Source organism: Chenopodium album, chromosome 16 (genome assembly GCF_948465745.1).
Source record: "Chenopodium album chromosome 16, dcCheAlbu1.1, whole genome shotgun sequence".
NCBI classification, from domain to species: domain Eukaryota; kingdom Viridiplantae; phylum Streptophyta; class Magnoliopsida; order Caryophyllales; family Amaranthaceae; genus Chenopodium; species Chenopodium album.
In genome coordinates, this window is record NC_137849.1 from 42,422,274 (window position 1) to 42,437,171 (window position 14,898).

The 14,898-nt window shown below is 35.5% G+C and overlaps 2 protein-coding genes, 2 non-coding genes and 1 pseudogene across 5 annotated transcripts; 2 read left to right on the forward strand and 3 right to left on the reverse strand.

Moving 5' to 3' along the window:
* Nucleotides 1-916: 916 nt before the first annotated feature.
* Nucleotides 917-988, reverse strand: TRNAQ-UUG (transfer RNA glutamine (anticodon UUG)). The gene has a single exon. It is a non-coding gene; the product is annotated as a tRNA-Gln (tRNA).
* Nucleotides 989-2,577: 1,589 nt separating this feature from the next.
* LOC145586568 (uncharacterized) lies at nt 2,578-5,619 on the forward strand. The gene is made up of 3 exons (XM_081643434.1): nt 2,578-3,100; nt 4,344-4,621; nt 5,101-5,619. Exons 1-3 carry the CDS (start codon nt 2,818-2,820, stop codon nt 5,407-5,409), a joined length of 870 nt encoding a protein of 289 aa, XP_081499560.1. The 5' UTR covers nt 2,578-2,817; the 3' UTR covers nt 5,410-5,619.
* Nucleotides 5,620-5,697: 78 nt separating this feature from the next.
* TRNAQ-UUG (transfer RNA glutamine (anticodon UUG)) lies at nt 5,698-5,769 on the reverse strand. The gene has a single exon. It is a non-coding gene; the product is annotated as a tRNA-Gln (tRNA).
* LOC145586566 (putative disease resistance protein RGA3) lies at nt 5,759-10,534 on the forward strand. Its single transcript, XM_081643433.1, has 2 exons — nt 5,759-6,982; nt 7,299-10,534. Exons 1-2 carry the CDS (start codon nt 6,310-6,312, stop codon nt 10,307-10,309), a joined length of 3,684 nt encoding a protein of 1,227 aa, XP_081499559.1. The 5' UTR covers nt 5,759-6,309; the 3' UTR covers nt 10,310-10,534.
* Nucleotides 10,535-10,687: 153 nt separating this feature from the next.
* Nucleotides 10,688-13,770, reverse strand: LOC145586567 (glycine-rich domain-containing protein 2-like; annotated as a pseudogene). Its single transcript, XR_014100983.1, has 7 exons — nt 13,668-13,770; nt 13,316-13,570; nt 12,713-13,168; nt 11,901-12,436; nt 11,620-11,783; nt 11,387-11,541; nt 10,688-11,291 (listed from the first exon to the last, which is right to left on the reverse strand). The product of XR_014100983.1 is annotated as a glycine-rich domain-containing protein 2-like (transcript).
* Nucleotides 13,771-14,898: the final 1,128 nt, after the last annotated feature.

The window sequence follows — 14,898 nt, forward strand, 5'->3', positions numbered from 1 at the left end:
AGTTGGCCTACCAATGAATGACATGTGGAATTGTGTGTTTCACACGTGGCATTTGTTACATCCACAAGACTTGAGTTTGAAAGAGAGTGTGAGTTTCTATCAAATGTAATTTGGGTTTTGTGGGGCTTTAAAATCTAACTTATCTTGGCCACCTTGGATGAATGGATTCTCTAGATATCTCCCTAATCTCTTTCTTCTTTTTTATTTTTCTTGTTTACATGAGAAAATAATTAAGACTTGGGAGTATGACATTTTAGTTTTGACGGTCCAATTTGTGTTACTGTTAGAAAAAATATCATCCTATGTTTTTAGGGATGTCATTAATCATTGCCACTCGAGTTTTTGCTGTTTATGAGTTGTGTTTGGACTTGTTTATACATATATCAATTTAATTCATGTTCTATCCATGTTAATTTCGCTTTTATAACGGATGAAATTAAATTATGAGAATTTTTTGACACCTATTTGACAATTAATTCAAATCTCTTATCGCTAAAGTGAAATCATCAAATCCCAAGCCACTAAATTAAAATATTAAAATATGTTAATTGAGTTTTAAAGTAATTCGATAAATTATTGAGAATAATGTCAATCAAACTCCTAAAATAACTTAACTGATTTATTGTTATTGCAGCAATTGAACTCAAAGGTTGACATTAAAGATGGAAGTTTTGAGCATGATGAGCGATTGAAGTCAAGTCGATGGAAGTTTTGAGCATGATGAGCGATCGAAGTCAAGTTGATGGAAGTTTAAAGCATGATGAGCTTTTGTTGTGTACTTCTGTTGATGCAAATCATGAATAAATTGAGAAAATTTGTGTCAACATTATAAACAGGGGAATCCAAAGGGCCAATCTTTAGTGTTCATGCAAAACATAAATAAATTGAGAAAGTTTGTGTAAACATTTAAAAAAAAAGGTCCTACCGGGAGTCGAACCCAGGTCGCTGGATTCAAAGTCCAGAGTGCTAACCACTACACCATAGAACCTTGCTATGTCTAATATTCCTCATATAAATAATATAATAATTTTTTGGTAGGGAGCTTATTCCAACATCCCACTTCCTACTAAAGTTTATATGGGATAGAATAACACTAATTTGGTTTTAAGAGTCAACTCATAGAAAACCTACAAGCAAAAATTTTTATAAAATGAAAGGAAATAAAAATAATTCAAAATTTTAGACAATGATGTTGAATCAATAACACTTGTTCTGGTTTTTTTTTTTTTTTTTTTTTTTTTTTTGGACACAAAACACTTGTTCATTAATAGATGGTTAAGAGTCAGCAAAATAAGATCTACAAAATATGAAAACTATAGCTATAGCAAGAGCCAATCAATATATGACTAATTAGTCTCTTAAATACCCATCAGCTTCAATCCAATTTATATCCCTTACACAATCACATAAGACATAACATATTAACAACTGTCAATTTTTTTATAGGCTAGAATTTTTAATTACAAAGTATATTTATCTAAATCGGTACTTTGTAATAATTTAAAATACATAACAAAATCACATGAACAAAGGAATGAGTAAAAAATATACTTTCTCGTACTTTTTTTATTGCACCACGAGGGATTTCATGCTTGTCAATGCATTACTTAAGCTATTAATATCTTCAATTATAATTTTGTAAAAATTATAAAAAGTTGATATTTAAAAAGCAAATTTTGATACGAATCTAACTAGATTCCACACGATTATGTTTTTCCTAATGGATAAATCACAAATGATGGTCAACGAATATTAAGTAAATAGTGTAAAAGTGCTTACGGTGCAATAAAAGAAAAATGGAGGAAGTATAAAGAAATTCAAAACAACTTAAATCTATTTTTAGTTGATCGATTAAAAATAAAGTAAAGAAAACTTAATAGAGTTGGAGAAACTTAGTTTATCAAGTGACAATTTAAAATTATTTATTCACAAAATTATCAATTAATAACATTTTTGTTTGCTTACTTGGCAGATAAATTTGACTTTCCTAATCTTTGTATACACCCTAATACAATAATATTAGTGAATAACTCTTTGCCAATTTGAGGTAACTTCTAACCTTATTTATAGTAACTTTAAACTTGACATGATTTTAAAGTTTATAGTCAATGAAATAGGTTTTATATGTGATATACGTAATTTAGATTTGAATTTTACTCATTTAAAAAGAATAACTTTATCGAAAAAGAATAAATTACTTTTACTACTATTTTAACCAGGATAAGGCCCTGTTCACTTCACCTTAAAAAAATTACATTCAGTAAAAATAATTTCAGTTCAGTAAAATTAATTTTAGTTCAGTAAAAATAAGTTCAGTTCAACAAAAATAATTTAAGTTCAGTAAAAATTAGTAAACCTAAAGAAGAAATATAATAGAAAATCAGCAAAAATAATTTCACTTTAGTAAAAATAAGATAAAGTAAACTGAGCCTAACTTTCATTTATATTTAGTTACAACGGATGTAATATAATAGTATAGCCGATTTTTTAAATAGTTTATGTTTTCTAATAGAGTATTGAGTATAAATAAATCTGGAAAAAGAAGTCTTTATCAAGAATAGTGATGATTCTACAAACATTCACCTCTCAAAAACTTCCAAATGGATTCTAAAATTGCCATTTAAGCATCATACTTAAAACTCCCTCACGCAAAGAAGAAGAAACTAACCCCCAACCTCCCCTTTTAATTCCCTCTTCCCTTTTTCTCTCTCCTTAAAAAATCTAGCTTTTTTCAGACACAAAACAAACCATTTCAGTACAACAAAAACTACTAATACCAGCAAAAACAGATATATTAACAACAATAATAAAATAAAAATGGTGAGAGAAAATGGAAGTAATAACAATAATAATCACAAAAAGAAGCAGCTGCAAAAGAGGAATAAAGCAGGGGATTTTTTCATGGCAACTTTGGTGATGTGGGGTTTGTCGGTTGGCTTTGAAATTGTGTCCAATCATAAGAAAGAGCTTCTTCCTGTATTGTATGGTTGTTTGTTCTTCCAATTTGCTAATTGGGTCCTTCGTTTTTGGGTTTCTCGAGAACCCCTTTTTGTTAATACCTCTGTTTCTCTCCTTCACTCTTCCTTTGCTTCTGCTTCTGGTAATTTCTACACTACTTTTTCGTTCTGTCTTTCTGAATTTTGGTTGATTTATGATTTGGGTGTTTTTTGTTTTGTTTTAATTTCGTGATAGTGTCTATTATACACACGGGTGTGCTCGAGTTTTAATTGTACATGGGTGTATAATTGATTTTGTAATGGTGGAGTGTTGCTGTGTACTTTTATTTAGTTTAATTGGTGATTTCAAGTAGGAACTATGTGGAATGGTTTGAGATGCGCATCTTAGTTGGAAAATCTTTATTTATGTTACTATTGACAATTGTGACTCGGCTTGAAGTGTTAGACATGGTCAATTTTGCAAAATTTCTTCCTAAAAAGGTGTGTTTGAGTGTCACGCCAATGTTCGAGTGTCGAGTATCCAACAAAAATTCTCGAGGTTAAATGAAGAGTAAGAGTAACATAGGTCTTGGTTTTGTGTAGGCAAATTTGACATTAGGTGCAATTGAGTTCAATTGAGCTTTGCATTTTCATGGTGAATTATTGATGTAATTAAGGTACTGAAACTTTGTGTTGGGTGTTTTTGGTTTTCTATTGAACTCTTGCTGCATATCAGTTGTTGCTTGAGACTGCAACTTATAAAACCCTACTGCAAATTTTCAGTTTTACATACCTAATTAACCTTTGTAAAGTAAATTGGTTTACAATGAATCAAAGAGATTAGTATGCTGTGAATTTGATGATATAAGAGAATAATTTTACTTCCAATTGTTGTCTGACAGTCGATCTCCAATCAATGAAATCTCTGCATCATATTCTATTGATACTGCTCAACACATTGGCATTTTCAGTTAAGCAAGAAAATGATTGTTTCACGCCTGTACTGTTTGATTTCAAGATTTGATCCTTTAGCTTATGCATTGAATTGTACTTACAAAATGTGTAGTTTAGGCTTAGTTTATCCCTGTCTGTCGATCTCAGGATCTATGCAAGCCTATCATCTTCTTTATAATTCTGTTAAAATTCAAGATTGGCCCCTCAAAGTAGATTGATAGGGTAGTATTAAAGGGAGACGGTTCTAGCTAGAAGTGAGTAGTTGTATGTGGTGGACCATGGATGGAACATTAATACATTGGCATAAGGTGTCTTAATAGTTTCAGAAGGCTGAGCATCACTCAAAAGATCTATTCTTGTCCTTGCTTCTTGTCTGATGAACTTGTTTGCTTCTGTTGTCTGACGAACTTGTTTGCTCCTGTTGTCTGATGAACTTGTTTGCATATGTTGCAGTTGTGTTTATATTGTTCAACCAATGGAGTGAAAAGCGTTCCATTCAAATATTTGATCATGAAGAACTGGTTCAAAATACATGGCCATGGGCATACACAGCCCTATGCATTTCTTGTGGTTATTTTGCGTATGATCAGTGGGATATGTTGAAGTATGAACTATACAGCGGATGGTTTCCATCTATCCTGGCACATCACTTGATCCTTCTTCTTTGCTTCACGCTTGCTCTATATCGCAATGTCACCATCAACTACCTCATCCTTACCCTAATCTGTGAGGTACCTTTCTGTCATTTTTTAAGCTTTAATTCTGCTATGTCTGCATATCAATGGTTCTTTGTCTATTCTGAAATGTACAAGTGCTACTTGGGATTCTCCATATTGTTAGTTGTTACCTCTCACTGTTTTCGTTGCCTTGAAGTGGTTCTTTGCTGCTCTACTGTTATGCATTCGTAAGTCTGAATTCCCCACAACCTAATACAACCATTTTCCCTCATGCCTGTAGCTAATACACTGGTTAATACACCGTTACAGTTGTATAAAAGGATGAAGCTTTCCTATTAGCAACAATATTTTCTGCATCTGTTACACCTCTTTCCATCACCAAAAACAACTGTATGAACCAAGAAAAGAAATTATGAATCCTTCACATGGAAAAGCCTAAGCCTTAATATGGTCATGTTTCCCGCTATCAATATAACATATGATTTTCCACTCTTGAGCTGAACCATCTGTTTTCATTTTTATCATGATAACAGTTGCACTCAGTCTTTCTACATGTGAGGAAAGTAAGACGGATGGCAGGGATTAGGAGTGCAGAGAGTACAATCGTAAAGGCAGAATGGTTTCTTAACTGGCTCACCTTCTTCTTTGCTCGATTACTACCCCACGCACTGATTTTGATCAAACTAGTTATAGATGCCCCAAAGTTTGACAAGGGTGTAGAGCTACCACTTGCTTTATTTGGGATGATTGGTATGAATTTGCTCAATATCGGTCTAGGCATTGACATCCTTGGTGCTTATAAGAGAGAAAAGAATTCTCCACAGAATCATCATAGTGATTAAAGTGAGCACAAGATCGAAGTTTTTAACTTACTGAGCTTCTATTGTTTGTTTTATAAGCTCTTAAAAGGATTATATAGGTTATTGAACTTATTGTTGTTTGTAGAAGCAAAGAAAAGAAAATCTAGATTATGTATTTTCCAACATGAACTATTCTTGTGAAAGGAAAAAAAAAATGTAAATTATGTTGATTATAAGAGTATTTGTTTATATTCGTTGCTGTATAAAAATGTTGTTTTTTTGGTCATGCAATATAAAAATGTTTTGGAAGTTACTGTCAAATAGCAAAAAAGGTCCTACCGGGAGTCGAACCCAGGTCGCTGGATTCAAAGTCCAGAGTGCTAACCACTACACCATAGAACCCTGTTGTGCTTATTTTTGTTTACAGTATATCATTGTCATTTTCAAGGTGTTATTTTTTTTCAAAAAAAAAATAAAAAAGTAGTTTTATTTTTTTATTTTTTTTATTTTATAATGTGTATCTTTTTTTTTAAGAAAAATTTATAATGTGTATCTTTCAAACCTTTAACTTTCATAATATTTAGTGGTACAAACTTTTAAATTTTAGCAATATGAAATCACAAATGAAAAAAAAGTTTAGTGTAGTCTGGTCTATTATGAAACTTGTTGGTGGTATGATTTTGTAAGACTTCCTACTCTAGACTTTTGTGAACAGAGGATTTCCTCAATTTAATATCATAAAATTAGTAGAATTTAAGTTCTTTCAAAAAAAAAAAAAAAAAAAAAAAAAAATAGTAGAAAAGTCGATATGATCATAAATTTCAAAGTATCTGTACAACTTTACACACCTAATTATTAATTAATGGAGCCCAGTTGACTTCAAAGCCATCAAAACTCTGTAACTCCAGTTCATCTCTCCCTTTCTCTCTTAATCATCCATCCATGGCAGACTTCATAGCAAGTAGTATAGCATCAGGATTAATCGAAGAGGCAGCAAAGGCGGTTACCAAGTTAGTGGCAGCTCGCGCTTTTGAGGAGATCAGATCACTTTCATGGGGTTTCAACGATCAACTCGAACTGCTAAAGAACAAGTTATTGTATGTTCAAGCATTTTTGGATGATCTAGGAACCAAAAGTCATGAAGAAAAAAGCCAAGTTGTTAAACTTTGGCTAATGAAACTCAAAGATGTTGCATATTCTGCTGATAATATATTGGATGATCATGCTTATGAATTACTTTGTAGGAAATTTGAGCCTAAGAAAAAACTCTACAAGTTTTTCAATATCTCTAGCAGTGATAATAATCCTATCTTGTTTCGTTTCGAGTTGAGTTATCGAGTCAAGAAGATTGTTTCAAAGTTGGAAAAGCTTGAGAAGGAGGCACAGAAGATGGGTCTTAAGCAGGTGAAGTTGGCAAGAGAAGCAGTTGCTTCATCTATTTTTATGGATGGAGGTGATCAGTATATTGTTAATTTGAATCAAGTTAGAAAACATGCTGCTGCTAGTGATTACGAGTTCGTAGGGAGGGAGATTGATCAGGAGAAGCTACTAGAGGTGCTTTGCAATCCAATCAACAATGGTGATTTGTCCACCATTGCCATCGTTGGAATTGGAGGTAAATTTATTTGTCTCTATTCTTTAAAAATTGCATGAAAATAGTGTTTTGTTAGTTTTAAAATTTTGGGTTATTTTTGCTTATTTGAACATACTAGCCTTTTTCAGAGCTTATTTGAGATAATAGCCCTATATTGGCAAATTAACTTAACATATTTGAACTTATTGACCACATTATCAGTATATTGTATCCTATGAATTGTAAATATAAGGTGAGGGGAACAAAACTTTAGCTGAGTGTAATTATTAGATTCAAAATTACATTGTCTTTTACAAATCTTAAGCATTAGTTGATTGTGGTTATTTATGTCGTACAGGCCTTGGTAAGACAACTTTAGCAAGACGCCTATTTGAACATGAGAAAGTTGATGCACACTTTAACAAGAAAAAAGTCTGGATATGTGTTTCTGAGAATTTCGATATTGAAAGGCTTCTGAAGGAGATGGTTGAATCACTTACATCAGGCAATTGTGATGTAACCAATACAGGTGCAGTTATTAATAAACTTCAGGGAGAGTTGAAGGAGAAAAAGTTCTTGCTTGTACTTGATGATGTATGGAACAACAACCTTGAGCTTTGGGATTCCTTTAAGAATGAATTGCAGAGAATTGGGGACATAGCAGGAAGTGTGGTTTTAATTACTACTCGTAGCATTGGAGTTGCAGAGAAAGCGCAAACAGTCTACACACACAAGCTCGAAGGATTGTCAGAAAATGATGGATGGGCCGTATTGAAACATAATGTTTTTGTTAGTAGGATGCTACCAAGTATGTCTTCTTCTTTTGAGGATGTTGGGAGAAGGATTGTTGAGAAGTGTAAGGGCGTTCCTTTGGCAATAAAAGCAATCAGAGGCTTATTGCAGTTGAAGAAACATCCTTCTGAATGGGAGTCAATAGAAAGAAGTGAACTCTGGGATTTGCCACAAGATGATGAAAATTACATCTTGCCATCGTTGTTTTTAAGCTTTAAGAATTTACCTTTCCTGTCTTTGAAACAATGTTTCGCCTGTTGTGCAATCTTCCGTAAAGACAGCTTAATAGATAAGGGCCAATTAATAGCTCTTTGGTTGGCTCAGGGCTTTCTGCATGAATCTGGAACAAGCATGGAGGAAACTGGGGAGAAATATTTTCAAATTTTACTGAATAATTCGTTCTTACAGGAGGATATAGATGATGGTGAAACCAGTGAAATTATGTTCTACAAAATGCATGATTTAGTGCATGATCTTGCTGTGTATATTTGGCAAAAGGATCTGTTGGTCTGGAATGCAGAAGCCACACTGAATAATTCCTTTGATTTTCGACATCTTGTTATCAATTTTGGAGAGATTGAAATTGCAGCCAAAACACCTGTAGGGGTGAACATACAGAAGCTAAGAACTATAAGTTTTTGGGGTGGTGTGCCGAGGTGGGATATGTTGATTTGCGCTATGTACTTGCGCACAATGATAATGGCCAATATTGGGCTAACGGAGGTTTCCCCTGCCATCGGGCAGTTGAAACATCTAAGATATCTTGACTTATCTCATAATCCGATCATAACATTGCCAGATATAATCTGTAAACTCTACCAACTACAGACTTTGAGTTTGCAAGGTTGTAAAGAGCTAAAACAGCTACCCCAGAAATTGCACAAGCTGGTCAGCTTAAGACACATCTTGACATCAGATTATGTGTTTGCTTCTAGAGGATTACAGCAATTGACTTGCCTGCAGACCTTACCTCATCTTGAGTTACATGATGGGGAAGGGTGGACTATTGATGAACTGGAACCTCTGCATCAGATTATGGGTCTGATATGCATCAAGGGTCTTGAGCATGTAAAGGGAAAGGAGGAAGCGAGGAAAGTTGGCCTTGGTAGAAAGTGCAAGGTCTTGAAATTAAGCCTAAGCTGGGCTTATGTCAGAGCAGCAAGTAGCGAAAATACTGATGAGGATGTTTTGGGTGGTTTGGAACCTCACCCAAATATAACATCACTGGAATTAGCAAGCTTCAAGGGCATGAGATTTCCTTCATGGATTATGAAAATGACTGTGAAGCAGAGAGGTAGTCTTGCACTGCTTAGCAATCTCACAGTGGTGAAAATAGATTATTGCAGCAGCTGCGAACAACTTCCCACTCTCGGGCTGCTTCCCTGTCTGAATATTCTGAAGCTGACATTTTTCCATGGAATGGAATCTATAGGCAATGAATTTTATGTTGGTGACCATGATGCACCTGTGTACCAAAACAGGAGTGGTACTAGTGGGCAACAATGTTGGCCTTATGCTACTAATCTGAAGGCAGTAGAATTATTTCCAGCTCTGAGACATCTTCTTATCTGGGAATTTCCCAGGCTAGCCACTTGGAAGCCACCACCCCTAGCTCTAGCGTCAACTGCATTTCCTTGCCTTGAAACTCTAAAAGTCGGAGGTTGCCCTCAGCTGGATTCAATACCCTCAGAAATCATCAAATATAACAATGGTAATCTCACTTCGCTCAAAGTGTATAGATTATCAGAAATAAAGAGTCTACCTCATGGGCTGCCAAATTGTACGAACCTACAGAGATTGGAGATCTGGAGCTGTAACAAGCTTGAGTCTTTGCCCACAGGCCTAAAACCCCTTGTATGTCTTCAGATATTGGACATAAGAGATTGCCTATCCTTGGACTCTCTTCCTCAGTATCTTTTCCATGGCCTCTCTTCTCTGCGCGAACTGATCATAGATGGATGTACACTTTTAACAAGGATCCCAACTAGTATACAGGAATGTACGTCTTTGGAGTATCTGAGGATAAAGAACTGCCCATTGATAGAGGATCCTGCCCCAGATTTAAGTAGATTGGAGGGTCTTGTCACATTAACCGCCGTAAATTCAGGAAAGTTAATGACTTCTGTGCTACGGTCAATTTCACATCTTCATTGCCTTAAGGATCTAGATATTGATGGGTTTGAAGACGAGGAAGAATTCAGAAGGTGCTTTTCTTACATTACACCCTCCCAAAGTAATCAATCCCTTGTAAGACTAACATTGAGGGATTGTGCAAATGTCAAGTTTCTGCCACAAAATCTTCAACTCCTCCTTACTAGCATTAAATATCTGATTATTCAGAGATTCCCTGCCTTGGATCAACTTCCAGAGTGGATAGGGGACCTGTCATCTCTTGAGATATTGGAGATATGGAATTGCAAAGTGTTGAAATTTCTACCTTCAACAGAGGCCATGCTACGTCTCACCCAATTAAAGAGTCTGCAGGTTGGAGGATGCCCACTTTTGAAAAAGAGATGTGCCAAACACAATGGACCTGAATGGGACAAGCTCTCACATGTTCCCAATATTTGGATCTGACTGAGCAGATGTTCAAGATTACTGAAGAAAATGAAGAATGCGGCGTGCCCACCGTTTTTGTACAAGGTTAACACTTCTGTTAGCTATTTCCCTTGACAAAATACTCATTTTCTTGTTACTTTTTATAATATTTTCTCCCCGTTTGGAGCTGCTCCACTTAGTTCACCATTACCCTAGGTTCTGCTGTACTGTTTCAACTTGCTCAATTGTTTTTCCCTTGTTTCATTTTGGTGCTTCAATAGCTGTAGTAATTGGTGTGCTTCCTTCTTTGTTCTTAATTTTATTAGGATGATAAAGAGGACCGAGGTTGATTATAATCTAATCACTCATTTAATAATTGCTTGGCTTTACTCAAAGTTTGAACAGGATATATATACATACATACATTTCAGTTTTTAATTTCTTATATAAGATCATGTATATATAACGCAAACTATTATAAATCATAGTATATGATTGAGGTGACATTATAATTGGCAAATGATTAAACAAGGGCATAAGTGCGCAGATCACTGTTATTCATAGGTTATGCACTGATGCACATGAATATGCTTGAAATAAATGTACTCCATATTACTGTCATCTTGAGTTTTACAGTTGCTCCATAATTCACTCTCAAATGTCAGTCAGATCTGCCATATTCCTTCAATAATGTACTCCGCACTAGGTATTGCCTGTTAAATCAACTATCCGTAGTTCAACTTATTCCTCGATCAATAATCAAGCATTTGAAATACATGATTCATCCTCCACATCCACCACAACCACCGCCATATGTAGCTCCTCCACAAGAGCCCCCACCACTATCTCCTCCCCCGCCATCTCCACCTTCAATACTAGCCCCTCTACAATCTCCTCCTCCACCACTTCCATCTACGGCACTAACCACACTACAATCTCTGTATTCTTCTTGTGCCATTGCATCATATTGGATACAGTAGGCTGATATAGTTCCTGGTAGCAGGAACCAATCCTCCTCGACCTACTTGACACACTGTCTATAGTTAAAATGAATCCAAAACTTTAAATTTTCTATAGTTAGGCTGATAAAAGTTTGAATATGCAAGTAAAATTTACCTGAAGAACACCAAATTTTAAGTCAAAGAGAGCCACAGCTTTCCATAAGGATTTTCAGGAGAAAATTCAACTGCAGTGGTGAAGTTGTCCTGCTCGTCTCTTTTACTGCTGTGCTTGGTTTCATATTCTAATTTCTTACCAGGAAAGAATATCACCTGCATAAATATTCCAATACAATTTTTTTTAACGGTCCTGTAACTCCTGTTAAATGTCAAAAATATGTACATGCTTACCTTTGTTTCACCGAAGAGCTTGTTTATTTCTTGGTTTGTTTCGTGGACGAAAGTCCCATTGAGAATCCATCAAAGACCATCCAACTCCCTTTTTCTTTGCAAGGATAGAATCTTCCCTTGATTCCAACACGCCAATCACTTCATACGGACTTTTGTCGGCACAGCTAGGCATCACAAATCACCAAAAAAGGATTCAAACTATCATATTAGGCTTCTTAATATCCTGATAATACTAAATTTTAAGTAGACTACACTTGTGCATCAAATTTTGTCATGGTCACCTCATATAAACTCCAATAACTGGGTTACCAGCCTCATCTAGAACAGAAGTATGATTTTTGACTGGGTTACCAGCCTCATCTAGAACAGAAGTATGATTTTTGACACCACCTGAAGGAACCATATGGAGCACATACGGAGCACTAGCAGGAGGAGTGAACGAGAGAGAAATCCGTAGACTTATAGGCTGATTTGTGTCTTTAGTTTCCAAGGATGGGAGCAACTCGAACCATCGGTCAACTGAGAGTTCTTGCCCGGCATTCACAACATCTACTAGGGAGATTGTAGTAGTGCCTATAATTTTGGCAGAATTCATGTAGTTTGTAGTACTTGACTTGGACATCAGTTCAAAGAGAAGCTCTGAGGTTGGTTCGGATTGGAAACTTATCACCTGTTTTTTCTGAGACTCTGAAGAAATACTCAGATTTTTCTCTGTTATATTGTTAAGATCATTTTTGTTTCTCTGACTGAAGTTAATGAAGAATTTATCTCCATGCCTTTGAGGTAGTCCTCTTACTTCCACTATCTCCAGTAGAACCTGCAAGTGTTTTAGAAAAAATAGTTGAATGTGTACATGCAACATCATCGGGATAAATTTATCGCGTTCCTAAAGTAAAAATAGATTACTATTGGATTTCCAAACACACCCACAATTTTTAAAAATCAGTAATAATCTTTATAATAGATCGTGATGAAACTTGATGATGAAAGGTTAGGATAATGTGACGACTATTTACAGGCAAAGTATGTGTATCGGTTTTTGCATATTGCTGAAAAAATGCTCTTCTTACAGGCCAAGGAACTTAGAACTTACCTCTATTAGCATTTTCTTTGGAAGTTGAATGATATTTTGACTTTTGTTTGCAAGGATTTCACTCTTCTGAGTTTTCTCGAATGGATGAGCATCAACTGTAAGAGGTGAAGGTGCACTTCCTCTGTACATTGCTCCTGCTTTCCAGTACCTAAGACCATATAACTTTTCCCACCTCTTGGAAGTCTCCATAAACTCGACACTCAGTTTCATACCTTCTGATCTATCAGAATCAGTATCGTCATGATTAAGTAGCTCGCCAAATATAGCAGTCGTGTTCTTACAGTAAAAGGCTGAGTGCAATTGGTGAGCATGCCAAATGAGGTCGATATCATATGTTGGAACGCAAAAGCGCTTTATAGACATCTCCTTATTTCTCTTAATAAGATGAAGAAACCCCTTGTATCTGGCTATTGCTTCCTTCAGAAATATGTTATTGCTCATATGAGGCCTAGATACCTGTGACAATAACATGAACATGTATGTAAGACATTTCTCACCTTAAAAATCTAAAATCTAATCTTCTCTGTTTTTCTAACGCATTTTTATGTCAAGATAGTAATGGAACCTCAGGAAGATACAATCATACAATATGTCTTATCTTACCTGGTAAAAGAAGGTGGTCTGCCTTTTTACGGCAGATACAAGATCATAATCCGTGCTCTTTTGGGAGTCGGGTTTGCTAACAGCATCTCTTTCTGTCATGGGATTGCTTAACTCAACCTTAAATGGTTCATCAAGGAACATCCTTGTCCAAATTTCATTCATATGGTTAAGGCTAGTCCTTTGGGTGGTTGACTCAACATTTGAGTGATCAAGTATCCTTCCATAAAGTTCCTCACAATCTGTCTTGTAACGTTTCTGGAATAATACATATAAGTTTAGTCCTCCATTTTAGGTGCAGAAACTAGAGCGGAGTAAAAGATAAACGTGATTATTTCACCTAAGGGCTACAAACCGGATTAAGCCGGTGAATGTGCCAGATCCATTCACAGTCAAGTGGTACAACTAAAGGGCATCCTAAGCCTGCAGGCTCAGAATTTTTCGCTAGCAGAGGTAGCCAATAGTTTTTGTACCTTTGAAGAAAGATTTAGGAATCACTCTACATAAACAAATCATTCTCTTATGCTAAATTGCTAACGGAGGAGATTACAATAAGTGCAAAATACCTGTAAATGGCACGATCCAAGACAGGCCCTTGATAGAGAGCGCGATTTTTGTCAATTACTGCTAGAAATTCAGCAGCTGCCTTGCAGAAGTTTCGAGGTCTACACTCAGTGTGATCTTTTGTGCTTCAGACCACTCTATCTCAGGGCTATTCCTGACATATTTTGAGCAGTTAAAGACCCTCTATACACAAGTATTCTACAATGTAAACCTCAAATTGCTCAAATTTATTTTATATAATCTTTGTTTCCAATAAGCAAATATGTAAAAACTAGAAGAATTCAGATATGTAATGTCATCTACATATCAGATACTTCTGTCAACCACCATAATCATTGATCAACAAACCCATCCATTACATACACACAAATTGTATAATACTCTAAACCCATAGACAATTATCCATTATAGTTGAGTAAATTTACCTTACAGACAAAAGGCGCCGGAAGTGGAGGGTATATGGGGGACAGCACAACCGCCTATGGTGGTGTACCAGGTACAAAGAGCGAACAAGAGCTCTTCCCATTGCCATGAGTACAGCTGGTTATTGGGTATGGTAACCCAATGATAATAGGGTTAGGGATAACGTTAAAAGGGCTTTTAATAGACAGGACCTTTATTGGGTAGGGTCAATATAAGGTCAAAATATTTTTTTTTTTAATTTAATTGATAAAGAAAATAGATAATGTAAAAATAATTACATAGATAAGTTTGTATTCATAAATGCTTAATAATGGCTTTGTCCAATATCTATTTTAAATGATATTTTGTTGGTCTGCCCATTATTGACCCTCTATTGACCCACGACCCGTATTGACCCAATTTGATATTGACCCTATAAAATGTGACCCTATTTGACCTGACCCACAACCGGCCCTGACCCGACCTGCCAAATAACCAGGTCTAGCCATGAGTCTGGGAAAAGCAATGACAGTTGACTAAGCTAAGAGTGATAGGAGTTCATGATTATCATGGAAACCTGTGTTAAGTCAAGATAATTGACTAATAGTAAAAAGTTGAAG